This window comes from Acanthopagrus latus, chromosome 22 (genome assembly GCF_904848185.1).
Source record: "Acanthopagrus latus isolate v.2019 chromosome 22, fAcaLat1.1, whole genome shotgun sequence".
Classification (NCBI taxonomy): Eukaryota; Metazoa; Chordata; class Actinopteri; order Spariformes; family Sparidae; genus Acanthopagrus; species Acanthopagrus latus.
The window spans coordinates 15,310,341-15,333,920 of NC_051060.1; the positions used below are offsets into that span (position 1 = coordinate 15,310,341).

General features: G+C 44.1%; 1 protein-coding gene across 2 annotated transcripts in view; it reads left to right on the forward strand.

Moving 5' to 3' along the window:
* Positions 1-23,580, forward strand: part of stxbp5a (syntaxin binding protein 5a (tomosyn)) — a 98,913-nt gene that overhangs the window by 38,378 nt on the left and 36,955 nt on the right. For both annotated transcript variants that reach the window (XM_037087353.1, XM_037087354.1), the window contains exons 4-8: positions 1,116-1,197; positions 3,243-3,343; positions 12,726-12,860; positions 20,842-20,905; positions 21,962-22,045. In XM_037087353.1, coding sequence (XP_036943248.1) covers positions 1,116-1,197; positions 3,243-3,343; positions 12,726-12,860; positions 20,842-20,905; positions 21,962-22,045 — 466 coding nt within the window. The remainder of the gene's footprint in view (positions 1-1,115; positions 1,198-3,242; positions 3,344-12,725; positions 12,861-20,841; positions 20,906-21,961; positions 22,046-23,580) is intronic.

Here is a 23,580-nt window from a genome sequence, read left to right on the forward strand (position 1 = left end):
TTGTACTGGGATGGGGCCTCTCGCTGTTATTCTCTCTGTTTTCTATGTAGATCCATGAAATATCCTAATAATGTTTGATCCATCTGTATTCATAGCTCACTGCATGCTTCAAATGGTTTTGGTTCAGAAACCATAGCAGGCAATTTAAAGTAGCTGGCCACCATCCCCCACTCCCCACTAAGACACACGCACGCCTGCGCTTGGGCACAGAGACACACACAGACACACACACACATACAAACACACACACGCGCACACACGCACACTAATGATGAGCAATAGTGTCATCCCCAGGGTGTAACACCTCTACGTGCCCCCTGTATGAAAAATTGCCACCTCCCGCCATGATCCTGAGAGTAATGCGGAAGAATGAATGGATATAATCAGTAAGCTCACCCATTCACTCTCCCCAGGAGGAGAAGCTTGTTATTCTCTGTTGGTCCCTTCTTCTTCCCCTCCTCTCCTCTTCCTCTTGTTTTTTTTTTCCAGCATCCATCCTTCCACCCCTCTCTGCCGGTTTTTCGCTCGTCTCTGAGTTGTCCATCTCTGTTTAACTGTACCCTTGCTCGCTCTCTCGCTCTCTCTCCCTTCCTGCTATCATTTTATCATCTGCTCCCATGATATCCACCTCTTCTCTGCCAATTCATTTTCTATACATTTAAATATCCGAGCCCTCCTTCCATTTTCTCTCCGTTACAGTTCTCTGTTTTCTGCAGCACTGCCCATATTCCCCCCTTTTGTTTTGACTTTTATTGGTGCCTTCATTCAGAGATTTATAGGCATGTTTGCAGTTACAAAGGGTGACGTCCTGCACAGAGAAGATCTCTCCTCGTTGTAGGTGATGAATATGTTCAAGCTCTGTTGGTAGACCATAAAAATGTCGATGTGGATATTTCATTTTCCTTCCGAGCATAGCCAGGTGACAGATGTCGTGACCTTTGAATCAGGAGCAATTTGTGAGGAGCAAATGACCTTCAAACCCGGAGGTGCCGAGGTTCTGTGCTGTAGTGCATCTCAACAAATACCCCCCCAAAAAAAAGAAAAAGACACCTTACGTGTGTTCAGTGCATACTTTTGGTTTCTGACTGCACATTCCTTGACAGAGATCCTCTCAGGTTTGGTCGTCCAGGCGTGGAGTGTTACTGTCAGCATGAGACTGGAGCGGCCGTCATCCAGCTACAGTTTCTCATCAATGAGGTGGGTTAAAGACAACGTGAGTAAGCACAATGCTTTATTACCCCACTGAGGCATCTGTACTCGCCAGTACAACTAGGCCTGTCTTACAAAGCCACAGGCAGGTAGCTGCACGGGTAATAATATCATTGGGAGAGAAATATCATTATCCTGCCCCAGTGTTTCACTTTAGTCTATAAAAAAGTTCACTGTGCTGTATGTCATTTAATTAATTTAAGACTTAGAGGCTGATTCATGAATGCTCATCCCTGGTAATCGCATTTCATGCCTTAAAATGTTCAAAAAGTAGTTCCTTCTGTGTGCTGTTGCAGGGAAGGGGTTTATGGATGATGGTGCTGGTAATGTAAAAATAACTTGCCACTGCTATCTGCTTATCTCCCTGCACTATTTCCACATTTGATCGCAGTGATTTGTTATCTTCCTTATAGGCTACTGTATCAAGAGTAGAATCAGCCATTTGACTGTATTTTCCTGGTATCAGCACTATCTGAATGCTCTGCACTAGGCTTGACCCCAATGCTTTCTGAGCTGCTGTTGTCGTTGCAATCTACGTCCAAATCCATATTCGACGGGAAGGAGACAATGTGTCGGAAAAATGCACCAAAAAAAAGGACAAAAGACTGTTCTGTTGGAGTAAAAATAGTCCAAAACCTGTGAACATACAAGCCTGCGAGGGCGCATATATAAATATATATAAATAAATATATATATATACACATAAATATCAAAAAAAGTAAGAATTCTGCATTTCAATGTCTAAAAATGAGCTTTGATATCTAATGATCCACAAGTGTACTGAAGGTAATCATGTATTTCATTTGTTCTCCTCCGCTGATCCCTGCTGCAGGTTGATAAACAGGAGTGAAGACAAATCCACTTTTTAATCCCAGAAGTTAGAAAGTAGTCTCTGAGCTCTCCTCTCATCGGTAAACAGCAACAGGATCAGAGCAGAATCTGATGTGGCTGCAGGTGTTTAATCCTCGAGAAGGTCCGGCTCTTCACCTGACTCTCTCCCTCAAAGATGAACCCAGCCCCGCCCAAAACCACACTCGACAAACATATTTTGTTTTGTCTTAATAATGAGATTCAATATTATATATATAATAATATTATATAATATGAAATTCAATATTGTGCAATTGAATAAGAAAATATTTGACAAAAAGGAAAAAAAAAGTTGAAGAAAGGGTAGAGTAATAAGAGTAAGAAGACTTTCGAGAAGTATAATTCATATAAATTAATTTTGGACATTCATACTCATATTTCACCATATTTGATCCGACACACCTGTTGGTCAGAGTCTCTGGTGCATAAGAGTTCTGTCAGACTTGTTGCCAATCAGTGGCAGTATTGAACGTGTTAGTAGGTTTTTTATGAAGCCCATCAACCTCTGTTAAAGTGGAACGTATGAGAGCTGCTGTGTGTTGCGTAACTTTTTTGCATTCGCTAACCCGTGGTAAAATCACAGATATGAATCAGCCCCACAACTCAGCCGACCCTCATGGGGCAATTGCTCAGCTCAAACAGGCACTTCTGTCTATATGTCATGTAAAGCGACCGCGGGCCACAGTGACCGTTCTTCAGCATTCTGTCAAGTGTCGACTGACGCGCTGGAAACATGCTATGAGTAATGACAGCACTTTCTGGTTCACATGCAGAAAGCATTCATCTTGATTGACGTCATATTGATAAGAAAAGCAGCATTTAATGCTCAATCGTATGTGTTTGCTGTGTGTGTGTGTGTGTGTGTGTGTGTGTCTGTGTGTGTGTGAGACTGTGACTCAGCAGCTCAAAAAAAAAAAAAACCCCTCGGGGGAGATGGAGATGATTTTTAGTGCCTCCTACACACATACGCTCATACATACGTCTTATGAATCATCATGGTTACCTGGGAGAAAAAGGTGGCTGATTTTAAAGAGTCCAGGGAACGCAGTCTGACTCAACCCATGTCACGGCTAACAGAGAGAATGTATAGATACGTTTATGGACATTTCCTGCATGTTAATCTTCAAAAATGAAATAAGAATGCCCCCCTTCTGTTGTGACAGGGAGCGCTGGTGAGTGCTCTGGCTGACGACAGTGTCCACCTGTGGAACCTGAGGCAGAAGAGACCCGCCATCCTCCACTCCCTCAAGTTCAACAGAGAGAGGTAAGAAGTGAACGCAAGACCGCAGATGATGAGAGATACCGTCTGTCGCGATCGAAGTGTCCGTCTCGCCATCTCTCTCTGATCCTCCCCCTCAGTCAGGCCCTCTCACACTTGCTCTGGCGCGACATGAACTGTGTCCTTTCCGAACATGGGCAGTGACACATTTCACCGCCTGTGTGAACTGTTTTTGCTCGTTTGTCACGCTGTATGCAAACAGACGACATTTCGTTTGGCAAAATGTGTCCACGCGCCTGCAAAACTGTGCACAGGGCAAAGAGAGGTGGCAGAGATGCTCTCCCTCCCCCCCTCTCTCTCTCTCTCCCTCCCCCCCCCCCCTCTCTCTCTCTCTCTCTCTCTGTTTTTAACTGAACGCTCATTATTTGGGTCACTTCCTCTGCCTTTGAGGCTTTTCCCATTGCCGGGGCACAGGTGTGAACCGACCCAAACACCTGAAGGTTTTCATACCAGCGGGTTGCAAACCCACACAGGCAAAACAGAGCACAAACATAAACAGACACAGGCGATTACTACACCCACGGTGGAGCACACTTGTTACACAGATGCACCCGCTTCGGGATGGCGGATAGCGTGCGAAATGAAAAATTTCTCAGGTTGAGTCAATAAACATGATGAGAAATGCTGTGTGGTGGGGCTGAAGTCCTAAGATACGAGGCCCCTTCAGGAACCTGAGTGGTGAATTTGCATTCATAGTCTTATTACCTATAAATTGTGTGTACTTAATATCGGTGCCAACCAGTTTTAAAGCACGCCATAACTTTTTAGATAACTCTCCTGGCAGTCTGGTGTTTCCATTAATTTTAGAGAACTACAGCCATTAACTGGCAGATAAGAGGAGTTGAAGTGTACCGCTTCAGAGATACATTGTGACGCAAACGTCAGCCGGGAATTGAAGGGGCGCTGTCCAACTCTGTACAGCGGAGTTGCGTTTGTGACGTTCAGGAAGTACCCTGTCTTTGAACTGGTGTGAGAAAGAAGCCGTGTGCAAGAATATAGAAAACGGAGGATGCGATTCAGTGAGACGCACTTAGACGCATCGAGAATCATTGTCCGTTTGATTTGTTTACATGTCGGTCGTAATCACTTTGTGAGGCCAGTGATGATTCACACCTCTGCTAGCAAACACATGGATGCACTTAATGATAACGCAATGAATACCCAACCAACAGTAGTAAACTATTGTTTCATGTCACCCCCTTGTCTGTATCCCTCAATTTCCTGTCACCTCTCTGCAATCCACTATCATAGAGAAATGCGGTGATGCAGTTAGCACCGGGGGGGGGGGGGGGGGGGGGGCTTTTCTAACAGACCCTCCTCGGTGCTACATCAAGGACAATCCAATATCCAAGAGCTGACAAGAACGGCGAAGCAAATAAGCATTGCATTAGTTAGGGTATTGGAAAATCTGATTCAGGAGACAAATTATCAATCACGTGGAAAAGAGATTGTTCGGCAGCCGATTAGCAAGTGTGAAAATTCAGACTGTCCTTGAATGCACCCAAAGTGAAAATTCAAAGCTGCTCCTGCTTGTAGCGTCGGTGTTACATGACACACAAATATCATTTTGCTCAAAATAAATACATTTCCTGCAAAATGGCTGTAAAATGATGATTGTCATGTAAATTGCTTGTGTATTTTGATTGACAACAACATACAAAACATCCATTAAATCCTCCTTCCAAAATCAAATTGTTTCGTTTGCCAATGTTGTCAAACGTGACAACCGAGACACAAGAGGGGGAGGTGTGCAGAGTCACCTCACCCCGAGGAAGTCGTCCACTGTCTCCTCCAATCACACACGCGGTGATTACCCATCGGAGCCCATCATATCATTGGCAAATGGTCTGTCACCGTGAAAAGTGGTGAACGGGTTAAACGTCAGAGCCAATGATCTGCGATGGCACTGATGTGATGGACAGGTGGCCGGCAGCGGCTTTTAAGGCGCGTTGTGTTCTTGAGGAGGCGCTTGACCGCCTCTGACATTTTAGTAAGCACGGCCGTCCAACGCAAATGACCTCGAGACACGGCAACACGGAGGAGCGGAGAGTGACTGCATCTCAGGAGACGTGGAGATGGGAGAGGGGAGCTGCGAGGTCACTTGAGACATTTGGAACCGGGGGAAAGTTGAACTAAAGCGGAGGGAAGAAGCTACAAGAGGGACGATATATTCCGCTCCTTATTCCCGGTTCTCGTCCCATTAAAATTTCAAGAGGATGAATACCTTTTAGTCCTCATGCATACATAATAAGCAAGATTTGGAAAATGCAAATATGGCACTTGAGCCTCGTGAGTGACGGTCTTGCTACAACCCTCAAAAAAGTTGGGACGCTGTGTAAAACATTAATGAAACATAACGTGATCGTTCTGTAATCCTTTTTAGTCAAGCGCTCAATTGAACCGCACAAAGACAAAGCGTCCGCGCATTGCTTGACGCCTGGAAAATCATCATCCTGTCTGGGTTGAGTGGAATCAACTCATGTGCACCAAGGCCCGCCTCTTTATGGGCTCACAGACAAAGTAATGGATGAACTGATGCATGTCACGCATTGTCCTCTGTGTTGCCCTTTAGCCCTGCGACATACTGGCAGTCTGTCAAAGGAAATCTTGTTTCTTTTGGCACAGCACGCTGGGCTTCTCAGGGCCCCTGAACAGGAATAAGCAGGTATAGACCGATGCAAAATTTTACTTGAACCTGTGATATGCTTGTAACGGGTATTATTTCTTTAAGACTAGGCTCAAATCAAATGTAGCTAATTCAGTGTAGCATAGAAATTAAGCATTTAGGCTTTATAATAAACATTGGTATACATGTGTTTGCAGATCAGAGCTTAACTTTCCCTTTTCTATGAACGGTGTAAATAGGTTTTTTTAGAGAGCCACATTGCTAGATTGACTCAGACAGATCTGTAAAACCTATAAAAATCGCACTCACCCCACTGCCACTCCATCCTGTCTCCCGGTTTTTGCCTTCGCTCCGTTGTTTTCCCCTCTCTTTGACTTGTTGTTCAGAGCTTGACTTTAGCTTGTCAGGGTGTAGAGGACAAAGGGGCCAATTCCTACGTCAACAAAGGGACAGTCACCCAACCAGAACTGCCACCGCAGCCTCCTGACAGGGCGCAGCAGAGTAAAAGGGAAACAACCCTTCATGTTTAAACTACCCCCACCCCCCAAGTACTCCTGTGGTATGCCGGTAAAACACAGAGATTCACAACAGAAAGCTTTATTGGACACACCTCTGTAAGTCATAAGCTGTAAGTTACCGCTAGCAGTCTGGCTGCTGTCCAAAGCCAGTAGCAACTGTAAGAATCCCAATTTGACTAGAATTTGACTAGAATTCCCAATCTAAGTGCTATGAAACAAATGTAAATATCAACAAGTAGGTAGGCTTTGTTGCTAACTAGTCAGACAGTCATGACAGTTTTGAGTTGTCTCATTTGCCAGTGGTGAGAGGAAACACATATCAGCTCTCCATAGAGTGAATGCCCGTCCGTTCACTCAATGGTTAACTCTCCCTCTTTGCCTCCTTTGCCTCCATCATCAGCGGGGTTCTAGTTCTTTTGCAGTGTGGAGTTATTCCAGTTGTTCCACCCTCACCTTGGGATAGCGACTGGGGAAAACAGTGCCTCTTCCTGTTCTGGTTGAGCAGTAGCAGATGCGCTTGCTTGCCGTGATTTGTCCTTTATCATTGCAAAAATTGAAAAATAAAGTCCCGGGGCAGACCAAGTAGCACAGTGAAAGCAGGGTTTAATGGGGAACCGATCTATACTGGCATTTTGTCTGTATTTACTCCAGAAATTTAAGCAAGTTTTAAGCAAAAATAGTTGTCTATTTTGGGAACATTTGCTGAATAGCTTTCTTGCTGTGGGCCAGATGAGAGGCACTTTCATATCTGCACAATAACCATGTAGCTGGAGTTTTTACTGAATTAGTTTAGCTTAGCATATAAGCTGCAAGCAGGGACAGACTTGCCAATTTACATGCCATATATGACATTGTGTGTGGTCTTAGAGGGTATCTACATGCATCTGTCCACCCAGTGAACAAGACTCTGAGAGGTTAAAAGTTGGAACATGGAACTCCATATAAAACCTCAGTTTTTTAGAATCAAGATATATTCATGGGTGAGGCTTTAAAGGTGCTTGTTGTCTTTTTGGACAGAGCCAAGCTAGCTGTTTCCTCCTGCTAATCTAGGCTGATCGCCTCCTGGCTAGAGCCCCATGCAGACATGAGAGTAGTACTAATTTCCTCATGTAACTCCTGGCAAGAAAGTTATTAAGTGTATTCATTTTGAAATGTTGAATTGTTCGCTTAATGGATCAGCATTCAAGGAGCACGGCCGTCTCGCCGACGTCTGTCTTTGTGCCTGCTGGCATCAAAAATGAAGGCTAACCATTACTTGTTTTTTTTAAGAGGGTCAAAATGAAATTAAAAAAGAGCCCGTTCCAATACCCCAGACGGCTCCTTCCTCCCCGCACCTTCCTTCCTTCTTCTCTCCTTCCTTCCCCCCTGATCAGAATCGGAGTTGATGGGTGAAAGCAGTGTTGCAGAAAGCCCCTACAGCGTCAGCATCCATTCACATCAGATCACAGGCACTAGGAGAGAGGAGAGGAGGGAGGAGAGGAGGAGTTGAGACAGACTGGGCCTCAGCCAGAGAGCAGTGAGTCAGTCCGTGGGCTGGAGTGTGGGGACGGAGGGAGCGCAAAAAAGAAATCCTGCCGAGTCATTCTTGCGTAGGATGCTCTCGTCACCTCCTGGCCCCGCAGGAATGCACTGCAGATGTGGATGCTATCTCAAATGCGGGTTGATATGATGGGAGATAATAAGAAAGTGTGGAGGGGGGAGCCAGGGTCAAGTACGTGAAGACACACCGGTACGCAAATGACACAAATGAGACCCGATCTGTCTACGGTTTTTCGCTTGAAGGGGAGATTTTTTGATGATTTCTTGTTATATTTTACTTTAGCTGCTTACGCTTCTGGAAGCTGATCAGAGTCACTTAATATTCAACAGTAACACAGAAAGCTGAATCTCAGGTCTTATCCCAGCAGGTGGTGGCCCAACCTGTCTTGAAGTGTTTTTTAAAGAAGACGCTAAAACCTGAAAATATCTACTTAGCAGCTGTCGACATAGCATGTGCATCAATTAAATGACTTAAAATACTCGAAAGAAATGGGAAGAGCTTACGCCGAGATATTAGTCTGATTAACACTGTTGCTGGACTGTTGATGCAGGATTTATTCCCCATCTCTGACTTAACCTTCAAACTTTGCAGATGCATATATTAAAAAAAGAAGACTGTGAGGTTGAACTGACGCCTTGTTTTAATTATGAAAAAAAGCACAGGACTGCAGTGTTTTTTTGTAGGTGCTTAGTATAGCTGAGAAAGAGTGTGAAAGTGGCAGAGAGATGTGCTGCAGAGACAATCCATGTGTGTGTGCACAGTGTGTTATCAGATTAGATTCTGCTTAATTGAGACCCTGTGGGAAGATTGGGGTCTCTGGCCTCTCAGATTAGAAAACACTCGCCCCTCCAGCGTGGAGCTTTGCCAAATTGATACTGTGTGTCACTGACTGCTGCTTTATTCGTGTTTTCTTACTACAGCAGGAAATCTGTCATTTTTACAATTGACATTTTACATCTAAGGGAGATTCACATTCACAACAACTTTAAAAATAAATATATATCATCTTCAATGCCAAAATACTCTCAATATCTCTAAAACTCTGCTGTGTTCTGATCCTTTCGCACAAAAATGCTGGACTGAGGACTGAGGAATAACAGATGCAGCTTTATTAAAGGTGCAATATGTAGTTTCAGGGAAATTTTGATCAGAAGAGAAAGCTCTTTAATCACATCACAACACTGCTATGAATTCAAATTATCTGTCCCCTCAAGTGGCTGTCAGTTTGTCCACCAGCCAGCTTTTGTTAACACAAGCTAACGTTGCTACAGAGTTCAGCTAACCAGCCTTACCTAACATTGCTAATGTTAATGTTGCTAATGCTAACTAGCAACCTAAACAAACTTAATAAACAAACTCTCTTCATTTTCATGAGTAAAGTGAACAAACAAACTGACCTTAATGGACATGGATGTGGCGGACCCTGTCTTTCGAGTGTCCAAAAGTGTTCTGGGGACCTTTTTATTCAGTTATGGAAAAGATAAATATTTCTGACTATATATTACTATCTAATTAATATTAGAAATAATAAAAATTCAGAGTTTGAATGTCTTCTCCAAAACTACATATTGCCCCTTTAAGTATTTCATTATATAGTATGATAAAAGTCTTATATTTAGATTTATTTAACATGATTGGCCCACATACTGGGTTATATATTTATTTATATTTCGCTTGTCCATTTCCATTTCCATTCTGCCATTATTGTGCACACCAGCATTATATTTGCTCATAAATCAGTGTTATATTATGTGTCCTGTTACTGTTTCTCTGCTGTGATGACACCAAATCACACTGTTGTACCGCATTATTGTCTTGTCAGCCATGCAGCAGTTTATTGGTCACTGCTTTGCTCAAGGGCATTTCAATAAAGGTTTTTCATAATGAGGGACATGTCAGTGGATCAAGGCCGTTTGGATGAAAGTCTTCAATCTGGTGTCTTTCTACTGACAGGCAGGTACGGATTACTCTCATTCGTAGCAGCGATCCTCTCTGATGGAAACATCACATAAAACCATGCATTACAAACGGTGATTTTTCAAAAGTAACCCCCTCTCCCCCAATTCATTTCCAGTGAACCATGCTCCAATTCGTCTAGCCCACAGTGCAGTTAGCCTCGGAGTTGTGTGTGTGTGTGCGGCAGGCGTCTGTCATTTCTGAGGCAATGTGTTTGGCCCTGAGCCTGCAAGCTGGCAGCTGCCTTTGTGCGTCGTGACCACTCGAAGCTGGAGATTTCACCAGGAGACACGTGCCCAAGTGTGAACGAAGCGACGCACACGTTTGTGCAGTTGCACACACACACACACACACACACGCACGCTTCTAAACACCAAGCAGATTTGTATAATTATGCTCCTGACACTGCCTCTCGGTTTGCCCTCTCACGCTGGCCCCAGGAACACTTGATGAGTTCGCCGGTGTGTGCGCACAGAACATATTTATATAGAATGTACATTGCCATATAGTACATATGTAATTACATAAACATAGGCACATGAAATACAGAGACAAATTGTCCCCCGCAGACAGTGTTTGTAGGTTGGCAAACCAACACGTCCCATCCTCGCACACGTCGACGAGGCACATCTGTTTGTGCAGATGGAAAAAGGACATTAAATCCAGTAGACAGGCTGCCCACCGGATACAAGCACGCCACAAGTTGTCATGAAAAGTCGTGTAGCTCTTCGTCATCTTGCCTGGTTGAGTGAGTCTGCGCGAGTGCATGTGTCAACGATCAACTCTTCTTGTTGGTGATGCAGCTCACTACTCTTACAACCCTGCCTCCTTTTAAAAGACGCTCTTATATTAAACATATCTGTCACAATATTTCATTCCAACAGTTCAGCAACTAAAGCATTCATATTTAATGGTTATCTTAAAGCGGCTAAGCTCTTGAAAAAAATCATTGTTGACTTGAAGGTGGGATGCACTGACTTTTTAAACTTACATTTAACAAAAACAAGTATTTTATTGGTCTTTAACACAACAGTGGATCATGAATCCTGTGTCTCGTGCTTTGTAAACCCACACGTCTAACAATTTTGGGAAAGTGAACGCACGAGAAAAGAATACAAAGCAAACTCACGTTGCTCCTTGTTAGCCTGCCCGGTACAGAAGAGACTCGAATGAACACGTGCAACTCCAAATGTGATTTGGCGAGGTCATATTCCTGCTGTATGTAAATGTGGGTTAGTGTGTGTAAGTGTTGTTTTGTGTGCCTCCTGCACAGTTTGTGCCACGCTGATGAAATTTATGTCAAGTATCCCGATGCCGCTCCTCCAAAAAATGAATATATTCATGTTTGAGAGCGGATCACTGGGGCAGAGAGGGAAGATGAGTGTGTGTGTGTGTGTGTGTGTGTGTGTGTAGTAGGAGCTGCTACTCCCAGTACCACCCTGGAGCAACAGTGTGAGATAGACTCATGGAGAGTAAGAGTGTGTGTGGAGGGGTGGGGGTGGGGGGGTTTTGCAGGAATTGTGGAGCATTATGACAAACAGGACACTCATAGACACCGCAAGGACATGTTTACACAGATTTTTGTTTTGATATGTGCTAAGTGTATGTTTATCTATACAGAATATATATATATCAACTTATCTGCAGAGCTTGTAGAAAGGTGCAGTATATATTTTCTGTAAAAACATTATTATGACTATTAATCAATAATTCTAAAAAAAATGCAGGATCCAAAATGATCCTGATATCAGGGTTTGTCAGCCAGTAGCATGACGCCGCTGGTATCATGCTGCATTTAATGTGATTAGGGGAAGAAAACTGACTTTGTTTTGTCACAGTGTGATATTTTCTTGTCATACCACTGTATATCCACTTAATCCAGCTTTGACAGCAAATTCAGCTAGAAAACTTATACTCAAAAATAAGCCAATCTGTCATTGAGGAAGGGGAAACACTCCAGTGTGTCCTTTCTGACGGGGGAAAAAAAAATGGAGAAATGCGATGGTGGTGCCAGAAAGATCCAGATACAACTTTATTTCCCATCCTACCTGGGCGGTGTGTCCCAGCTGATGATCCTTTGTCTTGTAGATACAGGCCACTCAAAGGTGTAGCTCAATCCACCGTGCAAAAATCAAAAGGATCACTGGAGGAGCCGAACAACCTTCAAATATTAGCAAGCCGGATTACCAAGGTTGTACATTATTATTCGTCAGACAGATTGGAGGTTGAATCGGCGGCTGGATGAAAGAACAAAATGATGAAAAAGGGATGAGAAGATGAATGGATTGCCACAGTTAAGGAGCGAAGGGTTTATAACCTCTCATTAAACTTAAGTCTGATGGATGGATGAAAAGAGGAGATGAGGGGGGTGATGATGAAAACAGGGGAATTATGGGTGTCTCCTTTCCCCTGGTGTATCCTGTATGTCTGGAGAGAACGGGGCTGATTGAATGACTCAGAAATCTCTTTGCTTTGCCACTCTCATCTCGACTGCTTCGACCTGATGGCGTGGTAAATAATCCTCAAAGAGTTTTGCATAATTCGTCTCGTTATAATGGGATGTCAAGTGATTTTTGAGAGAAGCGTCTGTCTCGCCGCTGTATGTGTGTACCTTTCCCTGCTTTGTCCATCCTTCCTCTTCCTCTTCCTCTGTCATCCTCGCTACCTTTAAAAAAAAAAAAAAATTAAAAAAAAAACCCTCATGCCTCTTCTCCTTTCTCTTCACAGAATAACGTTCTGCCACCTGCCCTTCCAGAGTAAATGGTTGTACATCGGCACAGAACGAGGGAACATCCACATCGTCAACGTGGAGTCCTTTACCCTCTCAGGCTACGTCATCATGTGGAACAAAGCCATCGAACTGTGAGTGTTGCTGAATAAACTACTATAAAAATGTGCTACTATGGCTCCGATGTAGCGTCCTCACACTCAATGTCCCGCCCACAACAATGTCTAATTGGTTACAGTGCAGTGGAGTGGAAGTGTAAAGTAGCAGAAAAAAGGAAATACTCAAGTAAAGTAGCTCACAATTGTACTGCAAATGTATTGGTTCCAAATATTAGTGAACTGTCACTTGGTTTTCTAATAATCAGTTTCGGTATCGGCCCTGAAAAAATCAATGTCGATCGACCACCAGTTCTTGATCCACCCCTGATGTTGGGTTCAAGGTAGTTCCACCAGGAACCAAAAAGAGTTCTCCTTCAAGGACAATCACAAGAAGCCTGTATGGTTGTAGTCAGCACTTTTATTTGTGTGTTGTACGGCTTTTGTGCCCTATGGAGTTTTTTTCATCCGGAGGGAATCAATTATATGTGGATCAATGTTTGACCACTGTAGGAATCAAACTCATATCGCCAGCACTGCAACACTAATCTCAGGGTCTATCAGGTCACCTTGCAGCACTTAAGCGAGGTGAGGGATGCTGATGTTCTCAGCGTTTTACTGTTCAAAAGGTTAGTGCGGTTTAATTTTAATGAGATAAGAAAGAATCATTAGTCAGTCTATCATTTTCCCAGACACAGTGTCGGTCTCCAGGTAGCGAGCGACCTGTCTCTTTGCTGTCTCAATGGATCTGTCTGCTTGACAGGCTCCATTTTGGTTCCCTGCTGTAGAGCCTTAAATTATTCACTGGAGCGTTTTGCTTCACGCTTCCCCCCATCATCCCCTCATGTGCATGGGTGTGTGTGCGGAGAAAGCGGGATGAGAGGAGGGAGGAGGATGGAACAGGTGTCTGCTGAGATCAGTGTATGGTACACACAGACGACTCGTCTCGTCGACAGAGCTGCAGGGGAAAAAAGGCGAGAGTGAGTGGTGGGAGAGAGAGAGAGAGAGAGAGAGAGAGAGAGAGAGAGAGAGAGAGAGAGAGAGAGAGAGAGAGAGGGAGGATGGGAGGGAGAGTGTGTGACAGAGAGAAGACGGGAATGGAATGGATGAGACAGGGCTTTTTGCCAGGGGAAAAGGACATGCAGAGAGGAAGAGTGATGGAGGAGAGGAATGGAGTGGTGGCAGAGGGCAGAGCAGAAGACGGTCCAGGGAAAAAAAAAGTGCAGTTGTGCAGATGAGTGAGGATAGAGAGGGTAGATGGGAAAAGGTCTCTAATTAAAGCAAGAAAAGGGCAGAAGAGGAAGGTAAGGAGTGATAATGAGGCGATAGAGGGTAGATGTGGAGGATAAGATAGAGAGGTAGATAACGGTGTTCTTGACAAAGAGGACAAGCAATAACTTCCACTTTTCTTTGCTTAGCTCTGTTCTACTCTTTGTATTGTTCACCTTTACAGTAACTTCCACTCCGCCTCGCCTTGTTTCATCTAGGTGTCGATGCTTCTTCCAGTTGCCATCGCATTATTTCAACACATCACCTCCGTGTCAATGTCTATCCTGTTGCAAGTGTTTTGTTTTACCTCCTTTCCACCAGGTTAGCTCTGGTTCTTGAACCGGTTCCATTGACGATTCTTGGGACCATGGCGTTTTCACCAGTTTTGAAGGAAACCATTAAACGCGGATGATTGACACATGATTATGACATTCCCACTTCGGTTCAAACTAATCAAAGAAAAGCCTGCAATATTTTGGGTCTAGCCGGGAGCCAAGTTGTGGTTGGTGTGCTCAGAATGGATCAGATTTATTTGCACATACCAAAATGGAAACAGATCCAATTTGGTGTAAATGCCCCCAATGTGGATGTTCAAGGTGTTGTTGCTGACACTAAATGTGGCATTCAATCTCCTGCCAGCCATTGCATTCATATCACAATACTGCTGTTGTTCTGATCATCTGCCACCTCGAGTCATTTCCAGTTTGTTACACTACCTAGAGTTGCTAACGCTAACATATGTTAACATTGATAACACTAGCTAGATGATGTTAATGTTGCTAACGTGGGCAAACGCTGATGTTGCTAACACTAGCTAGCTAATGCTAGGGCAGTACAGTATAACTAACAGAAACACCAGGTTGACAACAAAGCCAGAGATATCATCCTGAGCATTCCTCTTCTATTTCAAAACCTGCTGCTTACATTACCCCCAATGCACCATAGCCACTGAGTGACATCACTGGAGGCAATTTATCAAATTACATGCAGCTTCCTCTGCAGCCACAAATGGCTTTATACTACTTTTTCCACTTGCGCAGTAGTACTCTCCAAGACCTGTAAACACACCTTAATGTGAAAAAATGTGTTAGGTTACCCTTAAATTTAGAGTTGAGTTATTATGTTGACCCTGCAAATGTCCAAAAATATGAACAAAAATATTGCAAATTATTCAGAAAGTATGAAAGTATGTTTTTAACTTGTCTGTTTACTGGTTGGATGACAAATCTGGTCCAAATGCATCAACCATAGCCTGGTGGGACACTGGTGGGACGTTGCTAATCCTTTCCAAAACGCTGGCGTTTGTATTAGAATTAGAAACTGAATGTTACGCCACGTTCACATCAAAGGAAAGGTCACGCAGCCTGTAAGTGTGAATTTTAAACAGCTTCAGCATCCCCTTCTCCACATCGCAAATTGCAGAGGTGATAAACATTACGGCAAATTCACTATTCCACTTGTCCATTTCCATTTATATTAGCGATGATAGAATGACATGTACTTAGAAATAACAAGTGACACACATCTTATTGTAGCTTGCAATATTCTTGAACCTTATCGAGCTGCATCTGCATGGCTCTCTCTCACGTTCCCACTCTTTCCTGATATCTCGCAGGCACATACATCTCCGCATCTGCTCTCATATCCATTTTCCCTCAGACCACCAACGTATTACTTGTGTCATCCTCGTACATCACCTAACTTAACAATCCGTTCTAAAACAGCTTTTCTAAACCACAAAACTTTCTTTGTTACGTTCTTGTTTCCATCCAAATGTCACAATTAGTTTGTGGTAATGAGGTTTCCTTTAATTTTTGGTTCAGGCCTTAATCACTCATGCAGCTGGTCAGTGGGATGCTACATCTTGAGGATTCATCAGGAATCGATTCTCAAATTTGTTGGCGATTCTGTGTTTGAGCGTGTCTTTCAGTGGTTTGCTTTGATGCAGATCAGAGAGGACTGAGGTGATTCTCTTGTCCTCTCTTCTTGTGTGCCCCTGCCAGCTGTGTGGTTGTGTAGGGGTGGAGTCCAGATACAAAGCCTCTCTACCTCGCCCATTGTCCTCTGATGCTGTCATCAGACGAAGGGAGAAGTGGTGCTGCAACAATGATTGAGTGACAAAAAATGTATCAACAAACTGTTTATAATTGAGTATAACTGAGTTTTTTTCACATTATTTTGGCAGTTTTTGGACTTTGGACTCCACGTTGTGTCAAAAGCACAATAAAAAATAACCAAAAACTGGTTTAGGATGTTCAGTGTTCAGTGTGACCCCCAAAGATCCTATTCGTTTGGAGAGTACTGCACTCCAAGCGGGGGCTTATTTGGGGGTTATGTTCAGTTTCTGGAACATAATTTAGACCCTGCCTGCAGAGGAAATGCACAGAGTTCCTCCAAAGGTTCCTTAATCCCTGGAGAAAGTTCCTGCATAGAGTAGTGTTGGTATTTGACGACCTGGGAATGATCCTCACAATCACTCGCCTACATCATATAGTGTGGCTTTAATCATCCAACTTAATGCATTAATGCATACACACTGGCTTTTCTCTCTCAAGGAAATGTTATCTGCTCTCTTCATCAGCAGGAAGTGTTATTAAATCGCCCAAAAAACACACCTTGCATTTTTAGAATTTTTTTTACCCTTCAAATTTAGAGCAAAAGCAAAAAGAGGTTGCGGGCACTTTCAGGGAAGAGAATCATGCTGGAAGTTGGGGCTTTTATATCTCTTGGAAGCACAAGAAGGCAGTTCCAGATCCAACTCCTCTGGCACCTTAAGGAAAGCATACTGTAGGTAAACAAGGTGACCACACTAAGCAGGGGCCATCACATCACCTACATACAGTGTGTTTGAAAGCATCATTAAGGACTTTCTTTCCAGCTCTGCTTGCTACACCTCTGTTCTATTGAGATTGCCTTAATGAGGGTAGGATATGGTGTGTTCAGGGGACAGCTGCCCTCAGGCCCTGCTATTTGGAGGCAAGATGTAGTAGCCATGCCAGCAGCCGCAGGCTTGGCCTGGCCTGGCCCTGTGCTCTGTGTGTTTATGTGACTCACACCCCTGTTCCCCAACTACTGTACTGGAAAGACTATCAGACAAACACATATCCTACAGTACATAACCAACATTGCAGCACTATAGTTCAGTCAGCGCTACAGGCATTAGGGACATCACCTTAAGGCCACATTTGAATGTTGTGGTCACATGCATAATTTGCCTGCATGTACACACTGTATATATGAGAATGTTTATGTATCAGTACCTGGCAGCGTCCGTGCGTGTGCAAGTGTGTGCATGGGAATGATCTGATTCAGCTAGATGGTCACTGGGTACACAGAGCCGGGAGAAGTGGGACAAGGAGTGGCAAAATGTTAACCGCTTACTGTGACACATAGTTCACGTGAACACGTCGGCCCAAGGGTTTTTCTGTTCTGTTCTCTTTAGTTCTCCCACTCAGGACCCTGAAGCCACATTATTGTAAATATGTGTTTGAATTTTTTGATGCTAGTACGTACGCTCCCCAGCTCTGTGTCTCTATGCACGTGTAAAGGTCCTCAGCTGGTAGCGTCATGCAGCCTATTAAAAACTTAAAGGCCTAGAAGAATAAGCATTTCACCCTGTGCACTTATTGTATGATCAAAATTACAAATAATGATTCAAATCTTTTCTTCCAGTAGTACAACATTTGTTGTCGCTCACCATGTGGTGCACATCATTAAGCTGCCATGTGAAATGTGGAATTCCATCTTCCCCTTCCATTGTATTCACATCAAAATAGCGCTGCTGTTAAGGAAAATAGAACTCCTTAATAACTGCTTGAGACAAACTAAACTTTAAAATTTGGGAAGAAATGCTCATTTCCAGGAGTTAGTTGAGAAGATTGATACTTCTCTCATATCTTGCCAGCAATATGAAGCTACAGCCAGGACATGCTTAGCTTAGCTTAGCATTGAGGAAACTGGGGAAAACAGCTCGCCTGTCTCTGTCCAAAGATAAAAACAATCAGCATAGCAACAGCATTGTGAGAGTATTTTTTTGGATAGTGGGTGAGTTGTTACAGAGCTAGGCTAGCTGTTTACAACTTTAATGCTTAGCTAATCAGCTGCTAGGTGTAACTTCATATTTGATAGACAGATGATGAGAGTTGAAAGTTGAAGAGAACGAGGATTTCCCAAAATGTTCCTTAAAAGGTGCAATGTCACAATCATCCACCTGTCAGATTCACACTCAAAACAAATAATAGGCAGTGCAACACCAGAGTTCCCGCTTACTGCTTAACAATCATACACACACACACTCACACACAGTTTACAGAGGTGACATGAGGGCGTGTACGGTATGGGCTATGCTGCAAACAGGCTGCTCGAAACCATGTTGCTGCAGAGACACTGTCATGGTGACTGCGCCTGTGCTGCCTCTGAGTGTCACCCATGGTGACACCAGATGTTCGAGCCTTCACTGGGCACGTGTGAGTCAGGGTATACATGTATGTCTGTGCTAGCTCAGAATAGGTATCCTGTGCTTCTCTTCATACATGCGTCTCATAAATCATGCCTTTTCTGAAAATCACAAATTTTTGCTTATAATGTTTGTGTGTGGGGGTGGGTGGGTGTGTGCCTGCGCTGAGGGGATGTCTTCAGATTCAGTGAGGTGTTACCCTTCCTGTTATTTAAACGTCCTCCGCAGCCACAGACGGTTGCTTTATGGCGCGCCGGGTCCTCGCGTTTGTGCTCGCACCACATACTGTACGTACAGCAACGGTCCATTTTCCTTAACGGCCCCGAAGGCATCACCGGGTGGGGTTGAATGCCTGATGCGCAGGGAAGGATTGGGCGCAGTAAAGGTTTATAACAGATGACTGGTTGAACCGAAGGTGCCAAGGGGTGAAGATATTCAAGTTTTTTTTACGATGTACTGAACGAGCGTTATATCTGCCATGGGGCAATTAGTTGAACTCGCATAATTGTGTGTGACATTAAAGACCTTGAATCGGTAGCTGAAAGACAAGAATGTGATGCCTTAACTGCAAATGAAGCTGTGAGAATAATGCCGTGCCTCCTAGACAAACACAGAAACACAGTAGTATGCATAGCACGCACACACACAAGCATCTATCTGTGTGAACATGCAGAATCCATCAGACGCACACGAACACATACCCCGGCGCTCTCGTCCCCGAAGATCTGTTTTTACTCTGTATGCAAAACGCGGAGTCATTAGCGGCGCACGGGCGGGATTGTGGTCACAGGAGCGTGGTGAAGTAGTTAAGCAGGCGTTGTTTGTGTGGGAGGGTTTTGTGTGTTTGTGGCAGAGTATGGCTGATTTTTTTTTTTTTTTTTATGGGGGGGAGCCTGTCTGCGCACTGCCCATCCTGCCTCTGTTGCCATGGTGATTCCTTTATCTCCAAAAAAAACCTGAACAACATGCATTTGTGGACTTTTTGTGAATGCGTTCACGTCAGATTTATTTACTGTGTAACAACAGGTTTCTCACAACAACAACCCATTTGTTAGGGAGTCTCGCGGGGACGGGAGGAGGCGGAGGAGGGGGGGCAGAACAGTGCGCATTAAAAATCCTCAAACAAGAGGAAATAAACCACGTGGGACTGCGGGAGCGAAGCTTTTATGCGTGCAAGTCGCATTTTTTTTTGTGATTCGGCGAGAGGGTAATTGTTTGTTATGGATGCGGCGGGTGTTGAGAGGTGTCTTAATTGTGCCGACATGCAAATGTGTGTCTGTGTGCATGTGTGTGTGTGTGTGTGTGAGTGCTGCTGTGGACGGCTGTTAGCTGAGAGCCAGGCAGTGAAGGGGGATTAGATAAATCAACAGCTCCAGCTGCAGCAGAGCTTAGGTAATAAGGCTCCGGCACAAACAGGGCTAAATATAGAGACAACTGACTGACTGCCTGCCTGCCCACTAACTGTTACCTTCTGATACACACACATGCGCACACTTCTACACACACATTGCTGTAGATGCTTCCTCTCTTTGACCCGCTGCTTCTATTCATGCTTAAGGAAATGAGTTTATTTTAACAATCTGCTTATAGACATTGATCGGAATATGCTTTTATGTGCTTTTTATTACCATCAGCATGTCTTGAACTTGACCGTCGGACCTCTAGGATAAATTAAAACTCTGCACTGCCGGGCCCAAACAAGGCCTTTTCCTTGCCTTGGTTCCTCTACGTCTCCTTGTCGGCAATGCCCGCCCTCGCTCCCTGCTATCAGGGGTCATGTTTCGGGGCTCTAACACTCACTCCTTCTCGGCTGTGACCTTCCCTGGTGCTCCTCAGCCCATATTATCACTTCCAGGCAGGGCAGATTAGGTAAATTCTGCAGCCACGTGGGCTGGCACACGGAGGGGACTTTTGACATAAGGCTGTCTGGAGGGTAAAGCGCAGACAGGAGGGGGGTGGGGGGTGGGGGGGGGGGGGTGGGGGGGGGGGCACCCGAGCATTTTGTCTCCTCGGCTGACATGTAAAACGTGCACGCACGCACATACACATAGCCGGTGGGGACTGCCCGGGTCCTGACAGAGCCATCCATCACAACCTTAAGTGAGCTTATGTCTTTGAACAGCCTTTTAGAGCCTTCGGAGTGATTGGCAGCTCTGTCCTCCCTGGCGGACCTCTTCCACAGGTTCAAAGCCACTCGCTAACCCCTCCACATACATCACCATAAGCTTCTACACGCATGGCATTGTCATGATGGCTGAGTACAATGTCTGTCTCCCTCTTTGTCTCTCTCATAAGGTCCTCCAAGGCTCACCCCGGACCAGTCGTCCACATAAGTGACAACCCTATGGATGAGGGAAAGGTAAAGAACGACTTTGTTTTCTCCACGCACACATGCAAGAACGTACTGAGGTATTTGACATTGCAGTGAGAATAGATAAAAGCCTAGTCCACATGTACTGTACATGGGTATTTTAGGAAATTAGGTTTTTAAAACAAAAACGATCTCAGTCTAGACAAGTGTGAACAGGAACCAGCGCGCAGAAAGTTTTGATTTAAAATGAGAAGAGGGCACTTGACCTAGTTCTGTCCACTTGAAGGGTGCTTGATCATCTTTATCTGCAAGAGGGTCCAAGAGGGCCCTTTTACTGAGTGGTGTTATGGGGATAGCCCTCCGAGTTCACCGGTCCAACACTGGAAAAAGTTTTCCAAAACATACATTTTCAGTGGTGTAAAATGCGAAACCTCCATGTGTGAATGAAAGGTCAGTATCATAGAAAAAGCTCAATTGTAAGAAATACCCGCGTATGTGTGGACAGAGCCCGACATTCTATCAGCAAGTGCAAACAAAATGCATTAAAGAAATGGTTTGCATCATTTTTGTCATGCACCTCTGGGATTTAAAAAGATGACTTTGACGTTTGAAGTTGACGGTTTGTTGAAGCAGAAGACAAACAGACGAGAGGCCGTGTGTCATATTTGGAAAAATTGAATCTAAACGTAACGTTTTCCACTGTCCCTGCCCACATTGTGTCGAGTTCTGTGGAGTCATTCTCCACTGCACAGTTGAAACAGGGCTCGTTATGCCCACTCTTTGGAAGTGTTGCGACTAGGTGTTGTTGCTATAAATAATCGGCATTGCAAAAAAAAAATCCTGCATTTTATGTTAAAAAAAAAAAAAAAAAAACTCTTTCTGCGCGTTCGGCTCTCATCTCTCCTGAAGCAGGGCGGGCAGGTTTCCTCCCTCAGCCCCTGTAGTCTGCTCACCACCTTGCTTCCTTTTCATGCTGCGTGTGAATGTCAAATGTATTACTTCTTTTTCCACCCATCATGGGGTCCATTCTATCTCCTCTCCTGTCATCTCTCCTGCCTATCTCGTTGACTGCCTGTCGCGCTCTCTCTGTCTCTCTCTCTCCAGCTTATAATTGGATTTGAGTCCGGGATCGTGGTCCTGTGGGATCTGAAATCAAAGAAGGCTGACTATCGCTACACTTATGATGAGGTAGGCAAAATCTCCCCTCGTTGCCTTTTCTTCTCAAACAGCTTTAGGTCTTCTCATTTCTGATCGGTGGAGTGTCTTTTTAACACAGGAGCCGGGGATATCACCAATTCATGAGCTGAACTGAATACAGCGGTGCACGTGTGTGTGAGGTTTTCCCAAATGATAGCTGTGTACTCATGGCACGGGTGTGTGTGCGTCTCTCTCTCTCTCTCTCTCTCTCTCTCTCTCTCTCTCTCTCTCTGCGGAGTGTGTGTGATTGACAGCAGACGAGAGGGTCCATTAATATACTGCACAGGTAAAGTATAGGTGTCTGAAAGCATGGCACAAATAAATAAGGTCCCATAGGTGCACATCGGAAGGTTGGAGCCTCACCTCTATATAGGACTTCCTACTTCCTGTTTCATCTCAGGAAAAAGCAGCTCTAATGTGCCGTTAAATGAAGATGAGGCTGAAGTTTGGTTTGCCAGAGGACAGGAGAAAACATTTTAAAATAACTACCATTAATAAAAGGCAAATTTACAGTCAATTAAACTTTTGTTAAAAGTTATTTCAAATATGAAATGCTTTATAAACCATTTACTAAGCAATTGTTTATGTAAAGTCAGTGTAGTTTATCTTTGAGTCTTATTTGAATTGCAGCATACAACCGGTTACGACCGCTTAATAAATGGTTTATAAAGCATTTTATTGCTTTTTAACGGTTGAGCAACTATTAACTTAAGTTTAAGTCAACCATTTATTCATGATGGTTATTATATAATTTACAACTCTCGCTGGAATTGTGCTCTCCAGCTCTGAGAAGAAGTAAGACACTCCTCAAGATGATTCCTTTAAAAAGAAAAGACATTTTGGCAAATACATTTTTTTTGCTTCCTTGATGAGAAGAAGGAAACAGGTAGCAGGGCTCTGGGGACAAATTCTACTGACACATGCCTCTTTGGCCAGAGCTGCAGTCACAACTAAATGATGTTTTTTCATACAACTTTCTAGAGAAGAAAAACATGTGAAATGCATGTTTTTGAACAGTGGCATGATTTATACAGTGGATCATCATGTGCTCATGTCTCCAGAGTGCGGCGGGAGCGATCCCGCTCACATATTGTGACTGCAAAACATTTAGTATAAGGTCCACCTTTTCTGAAGCACTGAGTCATGTGGCTTTATTGTCTTCCCCAGAGGGAATTGTGTCTGTCTATGAATAAAAACACACAACAATAAAAGAGACTCAGTGTCAGAGCGCCGTAGATCCCCTCTGGACCTGTCATGTGTCAAACCTAGACTGTATCTGATTGGTGTGCACGCAGAATATCACTTCCACTTGTGTATTTGGATGCTATTATATTGTTTTTTTTTCTGTGCTGGCGTTGGTAATTTGGATATTCAGATAATCTGGGCCCATTTACATTCCCCCCCACTGGTCTTTTGCTTGATCCGAGTGTGGACCGAGTCTTATGAGGTGGAGGGTCTCATTCATGAAGTTGTCATGGAGGTTAATGCCGACTGAGCGGTTGTGTGGATCACGAGCACAAACACAG